The sequence below is a fragment of the Ictalurus furcatus genome, chromosome 10, assembly GCF_023375685.1.
Source record: "Ictalurus furcatus strain D&B chromosome 10, Billie_1.0, whole genome shotgun sequence".
NCBI lineage: Eukaryota > Metazoa > Chordata > Actinopteri > Siluriformes > Ictaluridae > Ictalurus > Ictalurus furcatus.
Window position 1 is genome coordinate 21373108 of NC_071264.1, and position 24400 is coordinate 21397507.

At 38.3% G+C, this 24400-nt stretch overlaps 1 protein-coding gene across 4 annotated transcripts in view; it reads right to left on the reverse strand.

Annotated features, from left to right (window-relative positions):
- Positions 1-24400, reverse strand: part of arnt2 (aryl-hydrocarbon receptor nuclear translocator 2) — a 133598-nt gene that overhangs the window by 36280 nt on the left and 72918 nt on the right. For all 4 annotated transcript variants that reach the window (XM_053635574.1, XM_053635572.1, XM_053635571.1 and 1 more), the window contains one exon: positions 17219-17370. In XM_053635574.1, the coding sequence (XP_053491549.1) occupies positions 17219-17370 (152 nt within the window). The remainder of the gene's footprint in view (positions 1-17218; positions 17371-24400) is intronic.

Sequence of the window (24400 nt, forward strand, 5' to 3'; positions counted from 1 at the left end):
TTCCACCTCCATGTTTGACGGTGGGGATGGTGTTCCAGGGGTCATAGGCAGCATTCCTCCTCCTCCAAACACGGCGAGTTGAGTTGATGCCAAAGAGCTCCATTTTGGTCTCATCTGACCTCAACGCTTTCACCCAGTTGTCCTCAGAATCATTCAGATGTTCATTGGCAAACTTCAGACGGGGATGTATATGTGTTTTCTTGAGCAGCGGACCTTGCGCGCGCTGCAGGATTTCAGTCCTTCACGGCGTAGTGTGTTACCAATTGTTTTCTTGGTGACTATGGTCCCAGCTGCCTTGAGATCATTGACAAGATCCTCCCGTGTAGTTCTGGGCTGATTCCTCACTGTTCTCATGATCAATGCAACTCCACGAGGTGAGATCTTGCATGGAGCCCCAGGCCGAGGGAGATTGACAGTTCTTTTGTGCTTCTTCCATTTGCGAATAATCGCACCAACTGTTGTCCCCTTCTCACCAAGCTGCTTGGCAATGGTCTTGTAGCCCATTCCAGACTTGTGTAGGTCTACAATCTTGTCCCTGACATCCTTGGAGAGCTCTTTGGTCTTGGCCATGGTGGAGAGTTTGGAATATGACTGATTGATTGCTTCTGTGGACAGGTGTCTTTTATACAGGTAACAAACTGATATTAGGAGCACTCCCTTTAAGAGTGTGCTCCTAATCTCAGCTCGTTACCTGTATAAAAGACACCTGGGAGCCAGAAATCTTTCTGATTGAGAGGGGGTCAAATACTTTTTTCCCTCATTAAAATGCAAATTAATTTATAAAATTTTTGACATGCATTTTTCTGGATTTTTTTGTTGTTATTCTGTCTCTCACTGTTCAAATACAACTACCATTAAAATTATAGACTGATCATTTCTTTGTCAGTGGGCAAACGTACAAAATCAGCAGGGGATCAAATACTTTTTTCCCTCACTGTAGATGTTAATATTTAATAATATGAAACCATACTGAAATATTATTTAAAACTTAGTTTTATCAGTCTCAAAATGAAAGACATCTTTACCGAAGTCTTTATAATTTTCAGAATTGTCCCAATGAACTGGTTTAACATTAAAGAAAAATAAAGAACGAGTCTTACCATTAAATAAATCATCTATTTTTCTCAAGTTGTTATGCTTTGTACATTACACTATTTACATTTAAAAAAAAAAGAAAAGAAAAAGACTGTTGTGTTTTCTGTAAACAGAACATTCTATTATAGGATGAAGATGTTATGAACTATAATTAATAATAAAGTATGCATATAAACCCTTAAAGATGTCAACTTTTTTTTTCTGAAAGTGTATCAGCAACACAACACCACAGAATATCATTATTGTTATGTATCAGAGAAGGAACTCTGAACTACAGTTCCCAGCAGCCACTGCACCTCACTACATCGCAGTCACATGACCACCTGCACCTAAATCATGTTCTTGTTAACGAGCACTCGTGTATATAGCCACAGTTTGCACTGCACTCCTTGTCTTACATTTGTCTTTCTTTGCTGTTGTCTTTGTTGCCATGTTTACGTCTTTGGTTTATGTGTAATCTTTGCCATAGTGTTTTGCCACAAGGTCATAGTGTCTTTTGTGTGTTTGTTTTGGTCTTTATTAAACTTATCTGCACTTGCATCCGTCTCCAAATCGTGACATTATTATTACTGTTATCACATTTTTATTTAGTTACTGACTGACTGATTTAGTAGTAACAGTAGTAAGTTGACATTAACTTTTGTTAACATTTTATTTTGTGCTTTGCCAATATTGTGCTCAATTTAGTCATGCTAATAAATAAATGCTGCATGAAAGAATTGCTTGAGAGAATAGAGAGAACAAGTGAGAGAAAAAGCAAGTGAGCTGAGTGAAGGACAGAGTGTCCTGAAAGCATGTATGGGTTCCATATGTGTTTACTGTTGGCATGTATGAAGAAAGAAGAGAGTGAGAAAACACGACCTTCTGACCCCTCTACTGACCCCATCAGCCCCAACCATATGGGAAGAGTTCACCAGAAATTGTTTACTTGTTTACTTGTTTACTTCTTCTTAGTAGTAGCAGTAGCAAAATGTTTCTGATTTAATTGATCAGTTATAGTGACACTGAAGACTTGTGGTCTACAGAGACTGCATAGATGACAGGTGATCATTTCACAGTCAGAAACTGCAGCGCTGAAGCCCCATATTTTAGATCAAAGCTGTATCTTGAGCTAGCTAACGATGGCGTTGAAATGCACAGTGATATGGAAACACTGACAAATGAGTCAAAATACAGTATAGTGCACTGCAAATCTGTCATATAACTGTACTATTACTGATGCTTTTATCCACAACTGAGGCAAAATCTAATCCAAGTACAGAGTCCAAGTCTCAGGCAGTTCTGGGGTTTCAATCCTCCAATCACTAGCTCAGAACTTTAACTGCTGAGACACCACAGTCCACTATTACTGGAACAACACACTATCTGCTCACATTCAAACACGTTCCTAGCAAAAATAAAGACGCTAGCTAAAATTAAACAACGTTTTCATACCACTGTTGAACTCCTGATTCAATTTTCTATAGCAGCATGGCTTGGACAGTAGTTTTACAGGAAGGCAAATCACAGGTTTATATTAATGAACTCATTATAATACGCTAGTGTTTCTATGGTAACAGCTTACACAGGAAGAGAACATAGACCATTTTCTGTGAGGAGATGTTTATCATTTGTGGAGTCTCTAGTGTCAGTGCTTTGTTAGAGATAAAGTTAGTTAGAGGTACTTTAGTTAGAGATAAAGTTAGTTAGAGGTTCTTTAGTTAGAGATAAAGTTAGTTAGAGGCTCTTTAGTTAGAGGTAAAGTTAGTTAGAGGTTCTTTAGTTAGAGATAAAGTTAGTTAGAGGTTCTTTAGTTAGAGGTAAAGTTAGTTAGAGGTAATGCTAGTTAGAGGTAAAGTTAGAGGTAAAGTTAGTTAGAGGTAAAGTTAGTTAAAGGTACTTTAGTTAGAGGTAAAGTTAGTTAGAGGTACTTTAGTTAGAGATAAAGTTAGTTAGAGGTTCTTTAGTTAGAGGTAATGCTAGTTAGAGGTAAAGTTAGTTAGAGGTACTTTAGTTAGAGGTAAAGTTTGTTAGAGGTTCTTTAGTTAGAGGTAATGCTAGTTAGAGGTAAAGTTAGTTAGAGGTTCTTTAGTTAGAGGTAAAGTTAGTTAAAGGTACTTTAGTTAGAGGTAAAGTTAGTTAAAGGTACTTTATTTAGAGATAAAGTTAGTTAAAGGTCCTTTAGCTAGAGATAAAGTTAGTTAAAGGTCCTTTAGTTAGAGGTAATGTTAGTTAGAGGTACTTTAGTTAGAGGTAAAGTTAGTTAGAGGTTCTTTAGTTAGAGATAAAGTTAGTTAAAGGTCCTTTAGTTAGAGGTAATGTTAGTTAAAGGTCCTTTAGTTAGAGGTAATGTTAGTTAGAGGTAAAGTTAGTTAAAGGTACTTTAGTTAGAGATAAAGTTAGTTAGAGGTTCTTTAGTTAGAGATAAAGTTAGTTAAAGGTCCTTTAGTTAGAGGTAATGTTAGAGGTACTTTAGTTAGAGGTAAAGTTAGTTAGAGGTTCTTTAGTTAGAGGTAAAGTTAGTTAGAGGTACTTTAGTTAGAGATAAAGTTAGTTAGAGGTTCTTTAGTTAGAGGTAAAGTTAGTTAGAGGTAAAGTTTGTTAGAGGTTCTTTAGTTAGAGGTAATGCTAGTTAGAGGTAAAGTTAGTTAGAGGTTCTTTAGTTAGAGGTAAAGTTAGTTAAAGGTACTTTAGTTAGAGATAAAGTTAGTTAGAGGTTCTTTAGTTAGAGGTAAAGTTAGTTAAAGGTACTTTAGTTAGAGGTAAAGTTAGTTAAAGGTACTTTTGTCAGAGGTAAAGCTGCTCCATTATGTTTTCAAACACAAGAAAGTCTTTGAGACAAACGAGTTTGTGCTTTGCAATTTCTCGGTAACATGACAAGCTGCACTTTTTTTGTCTTGTTTACTTTAAGAGAGAGAGCAAAAAAGCATTAAACATAACTATAAATAGATATATCAACATATATGACGTATGAGAAATTGCTGTGGTATAAGAGGAATAAAACTCTTGTTATTGGAAAATCGTGTTGGACTGCCTCACATCACCCAGTTGTTGATCATTTTCTATTTTTTGTAACAGAACACCACATCTTGTTTTATTTCTTACTTGTCATAGTGAAGCATTTGTGAGATGCTTGTAGAGTTGTCAGGTCCACGCAAACCACTAACTTCACTTCACAGAACGCACCACGGCCTCCAACATGGCCGCCCCGGACTACACTCCCCTGAACACGCTGCTGTTAACCCGCTCCCGATCACTGGACACACACACACACACACACACACACACACCTGTTCCCAATCCCTCACATTCACACATACACTTTAAAAGAGACTCTCAGTCAGACAGACCTCGTGAGGTAAACGCTCAGTTTGTCCCACACATCTGACTTTACCTAGCCTTGTTTTCCGTGTTGGTTACTCTGCTTTTCTGATTATTTGCCTGTTTCTTGATTTTCCAGTTTTGCCTTAGCCCAGTATACTCTGTTGATCGCCTGACCTAAGCCTGTTCCTGACCTTGCCTAACGTTTAGATTTGTTTACATTTCACTTCACTGAAGACGCTTGACTGCAATGGTATCTGTCCCAGTCCACCTTTCATGACACAATGATGCAGCTAATAGCTGAAATGTTAGCTACAGTCTGGCTAGTGTTAACTTTTGATAAGCTGTAGTATATCAAGTTGCAGCAAAAACCAGTCCTTTAACACTGTGTCAATCATGTTGCACTACATCAATCACTAGTGGGCGTCGATTACCATATTCTCCCCAGGAGCATCTCCATATCTCCAAGACGCACTCCTTACACCACTTGCTGCATCATGATCCTAGAGGAATGTACACATTTACATGTATATATAAAAGGGATTAGGTTCAAAATTGATTTGCTCTGCATATGTAGCTCAAATCATGCCAAACCTCCAAATCTTACTTTTCTACTCTCTGACATGATGACACCTAATATATGTCTTCAACAAAGCTGACTCCAATTGATTCAGATTCGAATTGAACTCGGAGACAAAGAAAAGAGCCGCGAGGAGAACAGTGTGTACCGTAAATGTATGTATGTGGGAGCACCAGCACCATGCTGGGAGACAGTAAGCAGGTCTCGGTGTGATTCTGCTGTAACACTATGATGCTCAGCAGGATCACAGCTCCATCTTTTCCACGGCCTGAATCGAAACAGCGCCATCTCCACTGTTGTTCAGAGCCGCCAGGACGCCTTCCTGCCCACATACAGCTGAAACATCATCTCTCACACACTTCCATTTCATCTCTTACGCCCACCGCAAAACCGAAAGCCATTTAAGAACCCCTTCATGCTGCTGGCTGAATGCTATGCATTCTGGCTTCGTTCAGTTTTTTTTTTTTTTTTCAAAAGCAGATCAAAGTACAAAGTATCAAAGTATGCAGCGCTTTTAGACATATCCTCTTTCTGAACGGCATGAAGGTAGAACAAATGCTCAAGATAATTTGTCCAAAGGGATTTGCAAATGTTTTCAAAGCAAATTTGCAGCAGAAAAAAGCACTTTACAAATCCACACTTTATGTGGATTCATCACTATTTTTAACAGTCACACACGTATGCAATAAACTTTTGTGCTTATTATTAAACAGTTAATAAGCATCATTATCCGTGGATTCAGCTAGTGCTGTAAAAGGGCGGATTTACCACTCGAATGTGGCTCACAACTGCTGCCACCTTCTCATTTGTTATACCAATACTTTCAGGCAACGTTTAAAAAATGTTATGTAAAGAACTAAAAAAAAAACTAAAGGTGGTGCAGTTATAGGAAAATAACCAACGATGGGGTGATGTGGTGCCTTTACCACTACAAAGTTTCCAATAACAGCACGTCCTGGTGTTTTATTTCTTGTATACCACAGCAACATTCCAATGATGATTATTTGTATTTATTTATTAAAGAACAGCACATTATACTTAGATCAGTTTTTAGTCTCAAGGTTGTGGAACATCCACAAAACAAGTTAGTTCCAGTTATTAGTCTTTTTTTCCTGTCGCTTTAAGATGATAAGACAAAAAATTACACCTTGTCATGTTAGCAAGAAATCGCAAAGTCGTCCATCCTGAAGACTTTCCCATGTTGAAAAATCTGAAGGTGGAGCTATACCTCTGTTACAAAGCACTGACACGGCAGACTCCCTCCAAAACTGTTACATAAACATAAACTATATCAGCAATTACATATCCATCCATCCATCCATATATATATATATATATATATATATATATATATATATATATATATATATATATATATATATATATATATATCTGTTAAATAAATGTTCTTAAATTGATTTACTATAAGGTTTCGATTATGTAAAACCTTCCGACTTCTCAGAGTTGGTGTGGTATAATTTAACCAACTTAGCTATTTGCCATTGGTCTATCCATCCTCTAATGTGCACTGTTACAACTAGTTCAGATGAACACATAAATCTCCCATGAATGATTCATGCAGGGCTCACTCCGTGGTTGTTCTCTTTAGCATTTAGCCAAGTAAAACATACACACTTTTGATTTAAAATAATTATACAGAATGTATCATATCCAGTATAATGCTAAAATAATTATGACTATTGTAGATACTGTACATAGAAATCAAAGTTATTTCTAGCTAACACATTTTCCCATACCGTCTTCTACATTTTATTTATTGTCTTGTAAATTCCACAAATTAAAATTCAACACCCCCCACCCCATAAAACCCTTACCTAAAAATGAATCCAGAACAAAAAGCATTAAAAAATACAGAGAGCTCTCATGTTGTCTATGAATTCAATGGCATGACGCTTTCTCTCTGCACATTTCTCAATGCAGTGTAAGCTGCAACACGGAAAACTGATATTCTGTCCTTAAAAACAGCTTTATGCTGTTCGATTAAACAAGGATGCATCACAGATAATACTGGCCTGAAATGCAGGATAGTATCAAATCAGGTTTGACATGTGTATATATACTGGTTTCTATCTGGTCCACTGATATATTTCATGATGAATCTGCATTCTGCCTTCTGGTATTGATAGCATACTGAAAATAGTGCATCCTTAGCCATCTTCCACTGCATCTCTCATCGTCTGACCAAGTTCTTGAAGGTCGGCTCTAGGGGGCGCTATGGAAACTTTGCTGTTATAATAACCTTGACTATCCTGGGAAGGCTTTCCACTAGATTTTGGAGTGTGGCTGTAGGGATTTTGCTCCTTCAGACAAAAGAGCATTAGTGATGTCAGGCACTGATGCTGAGTGAGGAGGTCTGGTACATAGTCGGCATTCCAGGTCATCCCAAAGGTGTTCAGTGGGGTTGAGGTCAGGGCTCTGTGCAGGTCACTCGAGTTCTTCCACAACAACCTTGGCAAACCATGTAATCATGGAGCTTGTTTTGTGCACAAGGGCATTGTCATGCTAGAACATGTTTGGACACCTTAATTCCAGTGAACTCTGAGTACAACCCACAAGAATCAGCTACAAGATAGAAATTTGTTTATGTTTATAGATTACAGTAAGTCATACTGTGTCATAAACCACATCAGCCGGTCTGTGTGACATTACCATATAACTGGATATGGTTAAAATATTTGTTTATAAAAAAAGAAATTTGGAGGAGATCATCCAAAGACATCACTTACCTATTAGAAGTTTCATAGCTAATAGTGCCAAAATGAAAGCGTAAACAATGGAACCCAAATATGGCTTGGCTAATCAACTAGTTTTGGGGTAAGGGAAATATTATGCAAATATACTATTGATCAAACTATTCCTTTTAGCTACCATTTCCCATAAGCCGACAGCTCGCATTACATTCTATTACACTATTAGCACCTATCCAAAAGTTTCTCTAGTTCTGTGCCATTCTACACAATATCTGCTACACTAAACCTGTAAACCTTGGCAAGCAGTCTCAGCAGCTGTATAAATCTGACTGCATACGCCCTCTCACTCCATGACACTGGCCTAGCCATTATCAGAGAGTAAGCATAAGGTGGGGGAGGATAAATAATGTGAATACTGTTCATATTTTTCCCTCGACTGCATCCAGTCCAGTGCTGTGTTGGTCCTTGCCAGTACACATATACAATATATCAAGCTGAGTGAGTCATCACAATAGCCTAAAACTGTTAACTGCATTCATGAGAGAAGTAAATAAAACATCTGCAGACTTTTAGGCTTAAGTCTAATAAAAAAAAGGGGGAGTGGACAAAGTCTAGGTTAGAATGTCAGGATTTAAGTCGTTAACATACTACAAACAAATCATGTAGAAGGAGAAGCTAATATATACTCAGCAAAAAAAAAGAAATGTCCTCTCATATTCAACTGCATTTATTTCCAGCATATATCTTAACACTTGTAAATATTTGTATTAACATAAAAATATACAACAACTGAGACAAACTGAACAAGTTTCACATACATTTGATGAACAGAAACGAGCCCCTGAACAAAGGGCGGGGGGGGGGGGGGTGTCAATATTAAAAGTAACGGTCAGTATGTGGTGTCCTCCAGCTGCTTTAAGTACTACAGTGCATCTCATCCTCATGGACTGCACCAGATTTGTCAGTTCTTGCTGTGAGATGTTACTCCACTCCTCCACCAAGGCATTTGCAAGTTCTCCATCACGTCTGGGGGGACACATGGTTACATGTAATTTTCCACTGCAAGGACGATCAGATGTCCTTCCTGTCTCCCTGTAGCACTGTCTTAAGCGTCTTACATTACAGACATTGCAGTTTATTGCTCTGAACACATCTGCAGTCCTCATGCCTCCCTGCAGCAGGTCTATGGCAAGTTCACGCAGGTGAGAAGGAACCCTAGACATCTTTCTTCTGGTGTTTTTCAGAGTCAGTAGAAAGGTCTGTTTAGTGTCCAAGTTACTGTAACTGTGACCTTAATCGCCTACCTCCTGTAAACTGTTCGTGTCTTAAGGACTGTTCCACAGGTGCATGTGCAATAATTGTTTATGGTTCACTGAACAAGCATGAAAAACATTGTTTAAACCATTTCCAATAAATATCTGTAAAGCTTATTTAGATCTTACTAAATTATCTTTAAAATACAGTCTCCTGAAAAAGGGACGTTTCTTTTTTTTGCTGAATATACATAGGCTAGCATCTCAGAGGTACAACATGTTGAACCTTGAGGCAGAAGGGATTCAACAGCAGAAGACCCCATCAGATTCCACCCCTGTTAGCCAAGAACAGGAACCTGAGGTTACAGTAGGCACAGACTCACTGAAACTGGACAGCTAAAGATTGAAAAAACATCGCCTGGTCTGAGATGCTTTTCTGCTCACCACAGCTGTAAAGAGTGGTTATATTTGAGCTACCCTAGCCTTCCTGGCCATTCTCCTCAGCCCTCTCTGATTAACAATGCATTACCAGCTGCCAAACTGCCGCTCACTGGAGGGGTTTTGTTTTTGTATTTTTTTGCACCATTTTATACAAACTCTAGATATTGTTGTGCATGAAAAACCCAGATCAGCAGTTTCTGAAACTCAAATCAGCCCATCTGGCATTAACAACCATGCCACGTCCACTGATCATATATTTTCTGCATTCTTATGTTTGATGTGAACATTAACTGAAGCTCTTGAACTGAAGTTCTTTACCTGTTAAACATCCTTTTATTGCTCAGGTTCGTACTGCTGATATTTGCTTGGGCAAAGCTTGAACTGAAGTAATAGCCAACAATTAATTAGCAGACTTTCCTTTTGTTTTAATAAAGGCATTAATAACTACCCTAGTTAGGATTCTGCATTTAAAAAGGATACAAGTTTAAAGCTTACTGCCAGAAAGCCACTGCTGGGCCCTTGAGTATGACCTTTAACCCTCGACTGCATACCTGTGATTGTTTGCAAGTCATTGTTAACAAAATCACTTGCCAAATAAGCTAAAATAATTAAATATAATGTAAATGTTTATGAAGAAACCTTGCTGAATCATGTGGCCATTACACTTCTGGTCTGAAAAAGTTAAGTAAAGGAATCATTCTCAAGTATCAATGTCTCAGTTGGAGATCAGTGCAAATGGAGCCGCTACAATTCATACTCAGTGTGTGCTCATGAGCTTCCTACTGTTTTCTCAGATAGGATGTCTTTGTATGTTGTAGCATTACAATTTCTTTTCACTGGAACTAAGAGGCGCAGACTTGTTCCAGCATCACAATGTCCCGGTGCACAAGGTGAGGTCCACGAAGACATGGTTTGCCAAGATCGGTGTGGAAGAACTCGAGGGGTCTGAACAAAGTCCTGACCTCCACCTCACTGATTGGTGGGGTTTTTCACACCTTTGGGATGTACCGGAATACTGACTGCACCCGAGACCTCCTCACCCAACATCAGTGCCTGACCTCACTGATGCTCTTGTGGCTGAATGCGTACAAATCCCCACAGCCACTCTGCAAAATGTAGTGGAAAGCCTTCCCAGAAGACCGGAGGTTATTATAACAGCTATCTAGAATGAGATGTTCAAAAAGCACACGTGGGTGTGATGGTCAGGTGTCCACAAACATTTGACTATGTAGTGTATCTCTCTCAATATATCTCAACGTCTATACATAGCTTTTGTAACTTGTTACATTCTCCTACTGAGCAGTGAATTTCACATCAAACAGAATGTGTAAACACTTTCTCAGTGGTGTGAAAATTGTTAGCTATGCTACGTTTGTTTAGATACATCCCTCACCATACGACAAAATAATACATCAAAATAGTATGCAACTATGAGTGTTACTCTGAGTTGACTCCACCTAAATTACTGTGTTGGTTGCTACTAGGCCTTGACTATAGTAAATATATGTGATGCCACTAATGTGACCACTTGTCAAGATGTCTTCTTGCTAAAGAGGTATTCTGGCTTATAAATAAAAAAAAATCTGGAGGGATAAACCTGAGTATAAATTAGAGGTCGACTGACTGTTTTGACGATTAATCGGCACTGATAACCGATTGCTGGAACTATTGGTAAAAAAAATCCACACTAATAGTTTTTCCCAGTCGCGTCCGTTGCGGGAGCAGCTGAGAAGGGTCTGTTGTCATAATACTGTATTAAGCAGCCTCTTGAGGTAAAATAAAAACTATCACTGACAAATTTTGTTGTTATTTGAAGTGGGTCCGTCCCCCCCCCATTTTGGACGTCTCCAAATTAAATATTTGTTTCGAGTGTTACATTTTGGTTCAGTTTGGATGTATATCTTTTATTTACTTTAACATTTATTAACAGTTTATATTTATATATATATATATATATATATATATATATATATACACATATATTAGTTCCAGTGAAATATAATATAAGATATCTACATATCTTAGTTCCAGTGAAAAGAAATTGTGTATATATATATATATATATATATATATATATATATATATATATATATAAATATATATATATATATACACATATATACACAAATAAATAAATGAATAAATACATATATATACATACATACACACACACACACACATATATATATATATATATATATATATATATATATATATATATATATATATATATATACACACACACACACACATATATATATATATACACACACACACACACATGGTACAGTCAGTACTGTTTATTTTTGTAATAAAGTTCAGAAATATTTTACTTTGACTGTTATGTTTTCATTCAGTGCCAAGTAAAAAAGACTTTCGGTTGATTAATCGGTTATCTGCGGGTACCGCCCACCTTAATTATCTGTATCTGGAAAATCCACTATCGGTCGACCTCTAGTATAAATTGCATCTGTGCCGTGCATGACTGTTACCTAGTGTCAGAATGATCCACAAACTATGATTTCTCTCATCACTGCTGTATTCACAGTGAAGACACCACTGCCATTCTATTTGTCGCGCTGTATTGCTTTTTCTTGTTGAAACGCATGGACGTAGTTTGACATTTTTCGAATATGATAATTTCACTCAAACAAGACAGTATGCTACCATGCACAAACAACCAGGTGGTAAGAATTAAATGGCAAATGCATAATAAAGAATAAACAGCACTCAGATAAGTCTTGAATTTAACATGCTACACTGGGTTTTAACCTTGAGCAATTGCTTTAAACAATTTAAGCTTTCAGCTTATGACAATTTCTTGAAAGTGGAGGTGCAGGGGTATGAAAATGAATATAAAAAGGAAAAGAAAACAAAAAAGTTTTAATCCTATCCATATTTAATTTGCTCCATTTTCCAAGGTCGTGGTACGGAAATGTGAGTGAGATGTTTTCTGTGCTTATTCAGCACTGATGAAAAAGTACCGACACTGAGAGACCACTGAGGGAAAAGGATTGCTATCAACTTTAATTTCAGCACTGGCTTCTTTAAGGTAATAAAATACTCCCACACACCCAATTTGATCTGATTGCAGGAGGATAAAAAGTTTCTTGGTAGTAGACATGCTGTTACTAATATATTAGGCTCATGATATTATCTCGGGAACACAATACAGGCTGAAAAGAATTCGGGCCAGAAATCGGAACAGGCAAAGCCTTGTACTGTGAATGAAACGCAGAAATGTTATTGTTGTTATTAGTGGATAATGACAAAACTGCAGATTATACCAAGGCATGATGTAAAGAGGCCGGGGCTATGGGAAAAACATGGCTGTAATAATGTGCTGCAGTGACATACAGTGAGGGGAAAAAAGTATTTGATCCCCTGCTGATTTTGTACGTTTGCCCACTGACAAAGAAATGATCATTCTATAATTTTAATGGTAGATTTATTTGAACAGTGAGAGACAGAATACCAACAAAAAAAATCAGAAAAACGCATGTCAAAAATGTTATAAATTGATTTGCATTTTAATGAGGGAAATATGTATTTGACCCCTCTGCAAAACATGACTTAGTACTTGGTGGCAAAACCCTTGTTGGCAATTACAGAGGTCAGACGTTTCTTGTAGTTGGCCACCAGGTTTGCACACATCTCAGGAGGGATTTTGTCCCACTCCTCTTTGCAGATCTTCTCCAAGTCATTAAGGTTTCGAGGCTGACGTTTGGCAACTCGAACCTTCAGCTCCCTCCACAGATTTTCTATGGGATTAAGGTCTGGAGACTGGTTAGGCCACTCCAGGACCTTAATGTGCTTCTTCTTGAGCCACTCCTTTGTTGCCTTGGCCGTGTGTTTTGGGTCACTGTCATGCTGGAATACCTATCCACGACCCATTTTCAATGCCCTGGCTGAGGGAAGGAGGTTCTCACCCAAGATTTGATGGTACATGGCCCCGTCCATCGTCCCTTTGATGCGGTGAAGTTGTCCTGTCCCCTTAGCAGAAAAACACCCCCAAAGCATAATGTTTCCACCTCCATGTTTGACGGTGGGGATGGTGTTCTTGGGGTCATAGGCAGCATTCCTCCTCCTCCAAACACGGCGAGTTGAGTTGATGCCAAAGAGCTCCATTTTGGTCTCATCTGACCACAACACTTTCACCCAGTTGTCCTCTGAATCATTCAGATGTTCATTGGCAAACTTCAGATGGGCATGTATATGTGCTTTCTTGAGCAGGGGGACCTTGCGGGCGCTGCAGGATTTCAGTCCTTCACGGCGTAGTGTGTTACCAATTGTTTTCTTGGTGACTATGGTCCCAGCTGCCTTGAGATCATTGACAAGATCGTCCCGTGTAGTTCTGGGCTGATTCCTCACTGTTCTCATGATCATTGCAACTCCACAAGGTGAGATCTTGCATGGAGCCCCAGGCCGAGGGAGATTGACAGTTCTTTTGTGTTTCTTCCATTTGCGAATAATCGCACCAACTGTTGTCACCTTCTCACCAAGCTGCTTGGCAATGGTCTTGTAGCCCATTCCAGACTTGTGTAGGTCTACAATCTTGTCCCTGACATCCTTGGAGAGCTCTTTGGTCTTGGCCATGGTAGAGAGTTTGGAATCTGATTGATTGATTGCTTCTGTGGACAGGTGCCTTTTATACAGGTAACAAGCTGAGATTAGGAGCACTCCCTTTAAGAGTGTGCTCCTAATCTCAGCTCGTCACCTGTATAAAAGACACCTGGGAGCCAGAAATCTTTCTGATTGAGAGGGGGTCAAATACATATTTCCCTCATTAAAATGCAAATCAATTTATAACATTTTTGACATGCGTTTTCTGGATTTTCTTGTTGTTATTCTGTCTCTCACTGTTCAAATAAATCCACCATTAAAATTATAGAATGATCATTTCTTTGTCAGTGGGCAAACGTACAAAATCAGCAGGGGATCAAATACTTTTTTCCCTCACTGTACACCAATAGTGTAACGTGAACCGTTTAGTTTGTACGATTTTAAGACAGAAAGACTAGTAAACTACGTACAAAACGTGTGGCAGTCTGGGAAAACCAATCAGATATCACTTCCTGAATTCTGGAAAAATTTGCTTTGGACCAAAATTGAGTTTATATAACAGTATAATATAGATTATATACGTTATTTACATAATGCTCCTGCAACTTCACATCATCATCAAAACAGAGAAGAGCGCCGATACACTTCGTACAAATTGCATGACAAAGGTTTCGACATTTTTGAATAAAAGACATATATAAAAATACATTTAGCTAACACAACACAAGTCACTCAATTAACCGGCCGTTATTTCCAGTGATGAGGCTTGTGTTTAAATGCCGGGAGTGACTTTTATCTCAGGTGATGAGAGACAGACTGATGATGCTGATAAACCTATAACTCTTTCAAATGTGTCAGTAATGCTGTAGGTAGATTAGCACTTTTGGGGTGCTTTTAAAATGCTATAAGGTTAATTTCCATTAAGATACATTCAAAACTTTTTCATTTTCAGGAAAACCTGTATATGGTAGAAAATGTCAACAAAAAGAGGGTTTCCCTAGGCCGTGACACAAACATTTGCTGTAATCGTGTCATTAAAATAAATAAATAAAATAAAAATTGTATCCCACTGTTTTTAGGAGCTTACAGGAAATGATTAATTATAAATTAAATGATTGAGTATATGGTGCTTAAGGGAAATGCATAATAATGGTATAGTGTGAGAGTCAACAGTGGGTATAAATGTCAAATCATCAACCATGAAAATAGGACACTTAAAGATGATAATGGTAATACTCTGCAGTATTCCGATTTACTACACTTACAACATTTATTAGAAAGCTTGATCCAGACTGAATTAGGGAAGAGTTTCTTAGTGTTCATTAAAAATAAATAAATAAAGGCTAAGCATTTTGGAACCAGGGTTTGTTTTGTTGCTATACTGCATTTTTTCATTTTCTTTTCTTTTCTTTTCTTTTTTTTTTAAATGGAATTAAAAATATAAATTTCTACAGAAGACTTAAGATGTTGGCAAGACAATGGGAGGCAAATATCAGCTGTCATTGTTTGGCGTTATTTCTTTGAAGTTGGCTTAGTGTGTCATGCCACCTAACCTGCACCCGTCATTTTTCTCCACATCAGCCAGCTCTACAGTGGGTATTCCATGCACGCTACAATCCTAATCCTAACTCGTTTAGCAGTGGGGTAAGCGTGCTACTGTTTCCACTCTAACATAACAGCTTAAAGGAAAAGTCCACCCCGAAACACATTGAATACTGATTGACCACTTTATTAGGAACACCTGGACACCTGTTTATTCATGCAATTTTTCAGTCAGCCAATCGTGTGGCACGAGCGCAATGCATAAAATACAGGTCAAGAGCTTCACTTAATGTTCATATCAAACATCTGAATGATAGTCTGTGGTAACTCAAATAAGCACTCTTTACAACCATGCTGAGCAAAAAAGCATCTCAGAATGCACAGCACATTGAAACCTGAGGTGGATGAGCCACTCCTGTCAGCCAAGAACAAGAATCTGAGGCTACAGTGGGCAAAGCCTCACTGACACTGGACTACTAAAGACTGGAAAAAGAACAAGCAACATTATTCCAGTCTTCAACTGTCTTCAGCTTCGGGCAGTCAGAACCATTTCCCCAGACAGGAAAGGTGAGTGGGTGAGTGGTCTAAATGTCATGTCAGTCTTTCCTTTCCAAACAGAAAGAAATGGAGGCATACATGTCACATGGCTTGCCTTAAAATATGTCATATTTTAATTGTTTGACATACTTTCCGAGGCATGGTAGGAGAGAAAGAATAACAGGTAAGTGGGTCAAAGCAAGGTTCTACTGTTTATGTAACTGAGAGAGAAGTGTGCGCCAGAGAAACCAAATCAAACATGACCCAGCATGAAAAAAATATGAGAGGGTGTGTTTCGCTCGCCCACATAAGTCAATTTCAACTAAATATTACCTGACATGCAAAGACTTCCACTCCGAAGCACGCACTGGACTGTTTTTCTGTGAGCTCCAGACTACTGGCACTGATTATGGAAAGCTCCCCCTAAATGTCCGTTATGGCGGATGAGGATGTCTGGATGGACTCACTGTTCAAAACAGCCGGTGTTATTCAGCTTGGGAGAAACTATGCAGATTTGGTTTCAATGCAAAGCACCATGGAAGGAAAACAAACTTCTGGAATCTGGCTCAAAATCTAGTGTACTTAAGTTGTTGACAGCAGAGAGAGAATTTCAATTGGGGATGCTTAAAGGAGAAGTGAAGAGAAGAGAAGAAAGAACTACAGAAATACAGAAAGAAAGAAGGAAAGGGAAACAGAAGAGGTAATATTATGGTGTTTTCACATCAGTTGCTAAATGTTTCACTAGGGAACAATTTCTTCTGACATTAACTGAGACAGATGTGTTTGTAGACACTTCCTTCAAATGATACCAGTCTCACTGGGTACCACTGAATTTGAAGGGACTCTTGGCAGGCATCATGTTTGGGACACCTTTCCTACATTAAGTACACTCTTTATCAACCGTGAAAAGTGTGAATGTATCCCGAACTAGCGACAGTGACTCCACAAATGTTGTCCAAAAAATATATCTTTCCAGTTGTCTTCTGATTGAATTGCCTACCTACAGTATACAAGTACACCTTTTGGTCCAGACCATTGTAAAAATGTCACCATCAGCAACAAAGTAAACCATAGTCCCCTTGGAAGAGGACGAAGACCCATAATTTGCTGCAGACCCGAGCACATGGAGCAACACCACCTGTCACCATAGATATGAATGTGTCTTTAGAGAGAAAGAAAAAAAAAAAGACACATACTTGACATTTGTGTTAGTGCAGATGATGTACTCAATCTCGTCTGAGTATGGATTCTGGAAGGTGAAGCTGCTTGTTCTGATCAGCATCCACTCGCGATTCTTCATCCGGAAACGGTACATGACCGATAAGACCTGACCTTTCAGCTTCACGACCTGCAGAGTAACAAAAGAAGAAACATCTCATAAAACATGCATTAGAACAAACAACCGGGGTTTAGAAATCGGCTGTGGACTTCTATAGAAAAAGTACACATGACTTTTATAATAACTGGAATCTCTGCTGATACAATACAGAGCACATCTCAATATGTGATCAATGATCCATTGTGATCCAGAGGAACATGATCCCATTTTTCTTTTTAAATACAACCAAAATACCAGATCTCGGAGAATCTAAATAAAATCCTAACACTAAAAGAACTGACTCTCTGCAAGCTCCTACTTCTGTGTTAAACAAAATATCTCAGGAATGATGGCATGCGTCATGTGCAAGACCTGTGTTGTTGCAATCAACATCACATATATTCATGTTTTGCATGTGTCAGTATCAGATACCGAGCTATTGGTCCAATAACATTCCATTACTAATGTTCAGCAAAAGATACATTTAAAGCAGCTGACTGAAAACATACCTATGCTATGGTGCAATTTATAGCTGTTTTAATGTGACATGATGTCATGGCATATGAGACAAACTTGTTTCTGTATTATGCAAAAAGCTTAAATATAATATAAAAAATAGTTTTTTGAGTATTGCTTTGAGGACTGGGAGGACATGGAATTGACAGATACAGAGGCCATGAATGCTTTACAGGAAATGGCAGATGCAGAGGCCATACCTCCGTTACTGTGCTGAGAAATATAATGACCACACATCTGTCACTGGTACAGGTACAAAAGCCATGCCTCCTTCACTGGGACAGGTACAGAAGTCACATCTCCTTCACTGGGACAAGTACAGAAGTCACGTCTCTGTCACTGGGACATGTACAGAAGCCATGCCTCCTTCACTGGGACATATACAGAAGTCACATCTCCTTCACTGGGACAGGTACAGAAGCCATGCCTCCTTCACTGGGACATATACAGAAGTCACATCTCCTTCACTGGGACATATACAGAAGTCACATCTCCTTCACTGGGACAGGTACAGAAGCCATGCCTCCTTCACTGGGACATATACAGAAGTCACATCTCCTTCACTGGGACAGGTACAGAAGTCACGTCTCCTTCACCAGTGACTGACAGGCGATATAAACTGCCACAGGAAAGTCATCTGATCCTGTCCCAATGCCATCAACTAACAATTTGACTGATACACAGTTTTGTTATACCAGTGGAGACGTGTTATAAAGATTGAAACCCCTGATAATTAAATAAACACACTAAGGGACACAAACTGTAATGTAACGTCTGCGTTTTCCTGTTTTAAATATACAGGTCTCTTTAACGTGACCCTGAAATAACCCATAATAACTACAGGCTGTTGAGCCAAGACTTGAACTTAGCAACCTCACGGCACTATTTAACGTCTGCATTCTTTCCATGCTGAGACCTCAAACATCAGCAAAAGCAGCTTATGTTTCCTACTGCTTTAAATAAAGAGGAAAAAGATGATGAGAGATTGTTTTTTTTTCATTTACAAGAACACAACAGAGTGAAACTGCTTCTCTTTGTCAAAATAAAGCTCATTAGCATCTCAAAGAATGCCCGGTTTAAACAACTCAAACAACTCACTACACCCAAGACCGCGAGGAGAAAAAACCCACCGTCCACAGAGAGACGAGAGAGTGGATACCGCGTGCTATTCTTGGCCAAAGGTGGGATTTTTTTTTGATCATAAGACTCTTTCTCCAGTAAAGACAAAAATAAGAGACTCTCATCTTTTTTCAGAGCCTCATTCATCCCTTAAATAAAGGGTCTTTTAAAAATGATCAAACTGTCCTTGCTTAAACCAGACTTTGAACCAGGCACTCTTAAAACTAAAGGAGTTTGGAAGAAGTTAAAGGTCCTGTAACAGTTCTAAGCCAGAGTTAGTAAGACATATTTGCAAAAACTTGTTATATGGGCTTATTCAGTACATTTATATTTACTCATGCGGTAGCAACTCTACTGTGGCAGAATCCAATCCAAATACAAGAGCAGTTAATGATGAAGGGCCCAACTTTGGCTTTCTTGAGGTTTGCACTCACAACCTTGTGGTCAAAAACACAAGACCTTAACCACTGAACTACAACAGCCCAGGCTGCCATAATCATCCATCATCACCAAAATCCAGAGCTTGGGTCAGATAACTGTCAGACTTAAAATAGGGAGATCCATTATCAGTATAAAGGCAGCCAGAGGGCAAAACTAGATAGTACTACAGATATTTCAAGTTACAACAAAATAACTAGGAAACAAAGATAAACAAAAAGCACACATAATGTAATGCAAAAGACTGAAAGGTTATGCAATGTGGGAAAAAAAAGGTACTGAACCACTGAGTAATTCAAAGACTTTCTTTCAGAGACTTTGTTTAATAAAAGGTACTAAACTGTACCACTCCTTGTCACTGGAAAGCCATCCTATCCAGGGAGTATTTCAACCTTACACCCAGTGAGTGGGTGAGAGGATACACTCACAAGCCACTTTATTACTGAACACCTGTACACCTGCTCATTCATGGCAGTAACACTAGGCATAAAATCAGGCAGATACAGCTCAAGAACTTCAGTCAAACATCAACCATCAGAATGATCTTGGTTACTTTGACATGATGCATCGCAAAAATGTGGCTATGTACATCATGGAAATGTGAGATTCACATACATTAGTGGAAATGAGCATTCCATTAATTATGCACCTAACGCAATTGAATTGTTTGAACATCCGAGGACCCAATTTGTACAACCTACAGAATTAAAATATGCGGAGAGCACACTGGTCACATGACCGCATTCTTTCGTGAAGAGCCTGTGCCATTACATGGAGTGATCTGCACTTGTGAAGCAACCAACAACTCTGGATCACAACATGCATTATAGGTTGTATGGTTACACAACCATGTTATAAGAATTAAAAAGAGCTCTTCAGGAGCTTTCAAACGGTACCAGGCCTGCTCCGCTGTGACCTACAGTGCCCGAAAAAGAGGCTGCAGAACAGGCATTTTAGCTGACTTTGGAGCTCTATTTCAATTACAATGATACCTCAGGTGCTATTACGGAGCTCATAAAGTTATGAGCTATTTGTAGCTATTTATTTTGTTGCATACAGACAAAAATGCACACTGTTTTACATTATTTAGGATTCATTATTAAAAGGAGTCTTTTCAGTCGTAACTGTTCGTCATTAAATTTTGTTCAAAATATACTTGAGAGTTGAACTTTCAAGCCAGTATTGTGAATCGAATCAAATTGTATTAATGGGTAAATGTAATGACTTGTGCTCTGTGGTTGCACTGATTCTACCAGGATTATAAACGACTGCAGGTACGATCATTTATATCAACAAAAATGATAAGAATTTATGTCAATATCCATAAATAGCAGTTAAGGAAATATGTTTAATGAATATGTTGTTATTAGGAGAATGTCAATGTTGTTCAGGAAACAGTAACCAATAAAAAGGTGCAGTGACTATAATAAGGTTCTGTGACAACAAGTGGCTTGAAATAGGCTCTGTATAATTCACAATCCTGACCACTAACACCAATTCTCACCAAAATGAAGATGCATACAAAAAAGTAACAAAAATATATGAAGTCTTAAAAAGTCACCATCTGCAAAACCCTTCATTTTTGGTTGTCATCCAAAATGACTATGCCCTACACCCATTATTGTTGCAAAACTGCTGACACTGTAAAACAAGAACAAGTATCTCAACTTAATAATTGACTAAGCAGCAAAAATTTACCCATGCTTCCATCAAATCTATTTAACAGCTGCGGTCTGATTTTGCAAAAAATTATAGACACAAACAAATACAACTGCACAGGCTTTGGACTGGAACCTACATCAAGAGCTTATTTGCTGCAGCAAATGTAATTTTTTTTGTACTTGAACATGACCTACATTTATAGATGAACTCACCAGGCCATTTTTCAATTCTGTATAAAAACAGTCCAAAGAACCTCAGGGGAGGAAATTTTCTATCACTTTTCCCCATCAAAAACATCCATTTGAAGGGCCATTTAAAGGCTTTTCATCACTAATCAATGGACCAAAGCCTTTCTATTTCTCACAAATGTTTACTCCTGTTTGCGCTCTAGTTTTTCCACAAGTCTTAACCATTAAAGCTCATATCACATCTTCCCCACTTCTGCTCAAGCTCAAACAGTAATACCTTTAATCCCATTTTTTACGTGCCCCTCATTACTATTCTCATTATTATCAAATTAAGCCTGTATTACACTGTGCGATTTTAGCTGTCGTTTAAGATTATTACCTGTCACACTCTGTCAGATTAAAGAAAACCACTATGTTCTGCTTAAGCCATCAGTCAGTACAATCCATGCTTGTTCAGAAAATGGGGTGGCATAAACAAAAGCAAGCCCTTGCTATACTAGTAGCAATGTTACACCTGGAGAAGGAACACTTTAAAACGTGAAGAAGAGGACAATGGAGCAGTTCGTGGCTGGGTTAAACATGGAATGCCCATTTTTCAAAAGCAGTAAGGATATTATTTTTGACAAATTAACCTCTGCGGTAGCTTTGCATCTCAATATACCAAGGGCCAAGCATGAAGCCTGGTCACATTATATTAATTCACGTGATGAAAACACTTAATTCTTGACACTGCCAAAACAGTCACTGGCTCTCGTTGGTCGTAATGGAACTAACTCGGCCATTGGTGAGAATGTCACATTATGTGTTTTAAGACCACTGATCTCTATTGAAAACCACACTGCAATGCAATTTTTGTCTACAGCAACAAAATCAGGCTGAGAAACGTACGGTGCAAAGCTGGCTTCACCAACTATAGAAAGCCAGGAAGTAGAGAACCAGAAAAAGAGGGAAGCCAGAAGTAAACCCGGATGTAAACAGGAAGCGTTTGACACTGCTGGGAAAAGAAATAATGGCCCCTTGATTCCACTTTCTCTTTTCATCTGAAATGAGCTGTGAGAACCACAGAACTGTGAGGAGTCTCCAACTTCAGTTCCGTCCAACATCATGGGAAATCTTTGGCAGTGATTATGAGAGATGTTGGGATTTGATGCCAAGAAAAACACAATCGTTTCTGTCATGGCAGAACTGTCAGCTCTTGTAGAAATTGCTGTCATACTGTAAGTGGAAGTTTGTACAAAAAGCTCTGGACCTGATATACGTGATTGTGAAGAGTAGCGAGTGTAAGAATGTGTTTTTTGCACAAGTGTGTGTCTCAAGTTTTCAAACAGTTATTATGTGACAATTTGGGTGTTGGCCATTGAGGTCTTTGTCAAGCAAACTTGGTGAGGAGGGAAAAAAAGTGAGAAAAAGAAACAAGTGGTTCCACAACTCTAAGAGTCTGTTGACTCATTAACCTTATGTACATTTGTATGAGAATTTACTATCAAACACGTCGCTTCTGTTTATTTTAAAGAAGTAGTATTACATCATTGCACAAATGATAGCGGAAAAGCAAGTGTAGAGAAACTGATTAATGGCTTGGTTAAAAAATAAATAAATAAATAAAAATCAGCTGTTTTTTTTATTGTAAATGCAAGCACCAGCAGTGTAGTGCTCATCAATCAAGACTCAAGAAGCAAACTTCTGGTGTTTCACTATAAATGAGGGTCAACCTTTATAGATCTGTCAATATTCTCCCCCAAAAATGCATAAAAGGTAAGTTCTAGCCAGTGCCTGAAGTGGAAAGTATTAAGTAATTTTGAAGGTCAGCAGTGGATAAGAGATTGAACATAGTATATTCCTTTAATAAAAAATATTAAAAAATAAATAAAACACAAATTATTCAATCATTCAAATATTTAAGCTATCCAAACATTTAAATGTTAATTAAAATAACCAAATTAAACTAATTATAATCCATATAAAAAGCGCAGTATCCATGCAAATTATATGATTTAAAGTCAATCAAGTCGAGGTATACCTTGGTTAGTCTTTATATAAGAAAATCTACAAAACACGCAGGAGCAGAATACAACCATTTCTTACAAATTTACAGGATTTTCAGGAATACCAATAAATCTGATCATATCGAATAAACCCGATCATATCCAGCTTGATAAATGAGGCATGTTGTTGGCAATCCTGGTTATGAAAGTCAGTAGCCAACTGCACTCCCACTCAGCTAGCATGATTTCATGACTTTTATTTAGCAACACTGAAGGTTGATAGATTGATGCCTTTTATTTGGCTTTATCTCGGCTGTTAATGGAGTCAAAATGCCTTTTATAACCTTCCACAATGCAAGCCAATCCCGCTAAGGATAATTGGAATCAAAGTAATAGTAGAGAGTAGAGAACTGGTGACATGAAAAAGCTTGCACCATGTGATCAGTCTGAGGAAGTCAATCAATATAATTTGTCGCTTCACTGAGCTATAACTAATTTACATGAAATTGAGAAAAATTGCAATTTATTTTCAGCTTGCAGCTGAGATGAAGCTCTGAACTGCACACTGACATGGGAAATATAGTCTTGCTTTATCTCTTGCAAGTAAGAACTGCTCTATTCAGGGTTAGAATTCATGTTATTTGATTTAGGAGGTGTGACAGGCACCATGTTGTTTCCTCTATTGTATATTGGATCTGTATATGAGGAAGAACCTTGAGAGGAACCAGACTCAAAAGGGAACCCATCCTCTTCTGGGTGACACTGAATAGTGGGATTATAAATTATTATTCTTCTACAACTGTATACTGTAAAGTCGAGTGTGCTGAAGAGTACAGTATGAGCAAATTATGAACTTGAGACTGCTGAGATGAGCACAGAACAGTCTTAATGATTACAGCAGCAGCTCTGAGGTACACCGGTGAGATTATCCATGAAGCAAGGGTGAGACTTGTGCATAAACTGTTTTTTGAGTGCTATTTGTGTAGCACCTAGAGCCATTTTGCTGTTCCTTTATTGGCCAATTGTGTCTGCAAATAAAACCTTTTTTTTTTTTTTTAATCAAGCTACCAGCTGCCAGGATCTCCTGCAAAGTTCCAGATAAAATGACCCCAGCAGGGACCAAACTCCACAAAGTTACATAGTAAGAGAAAA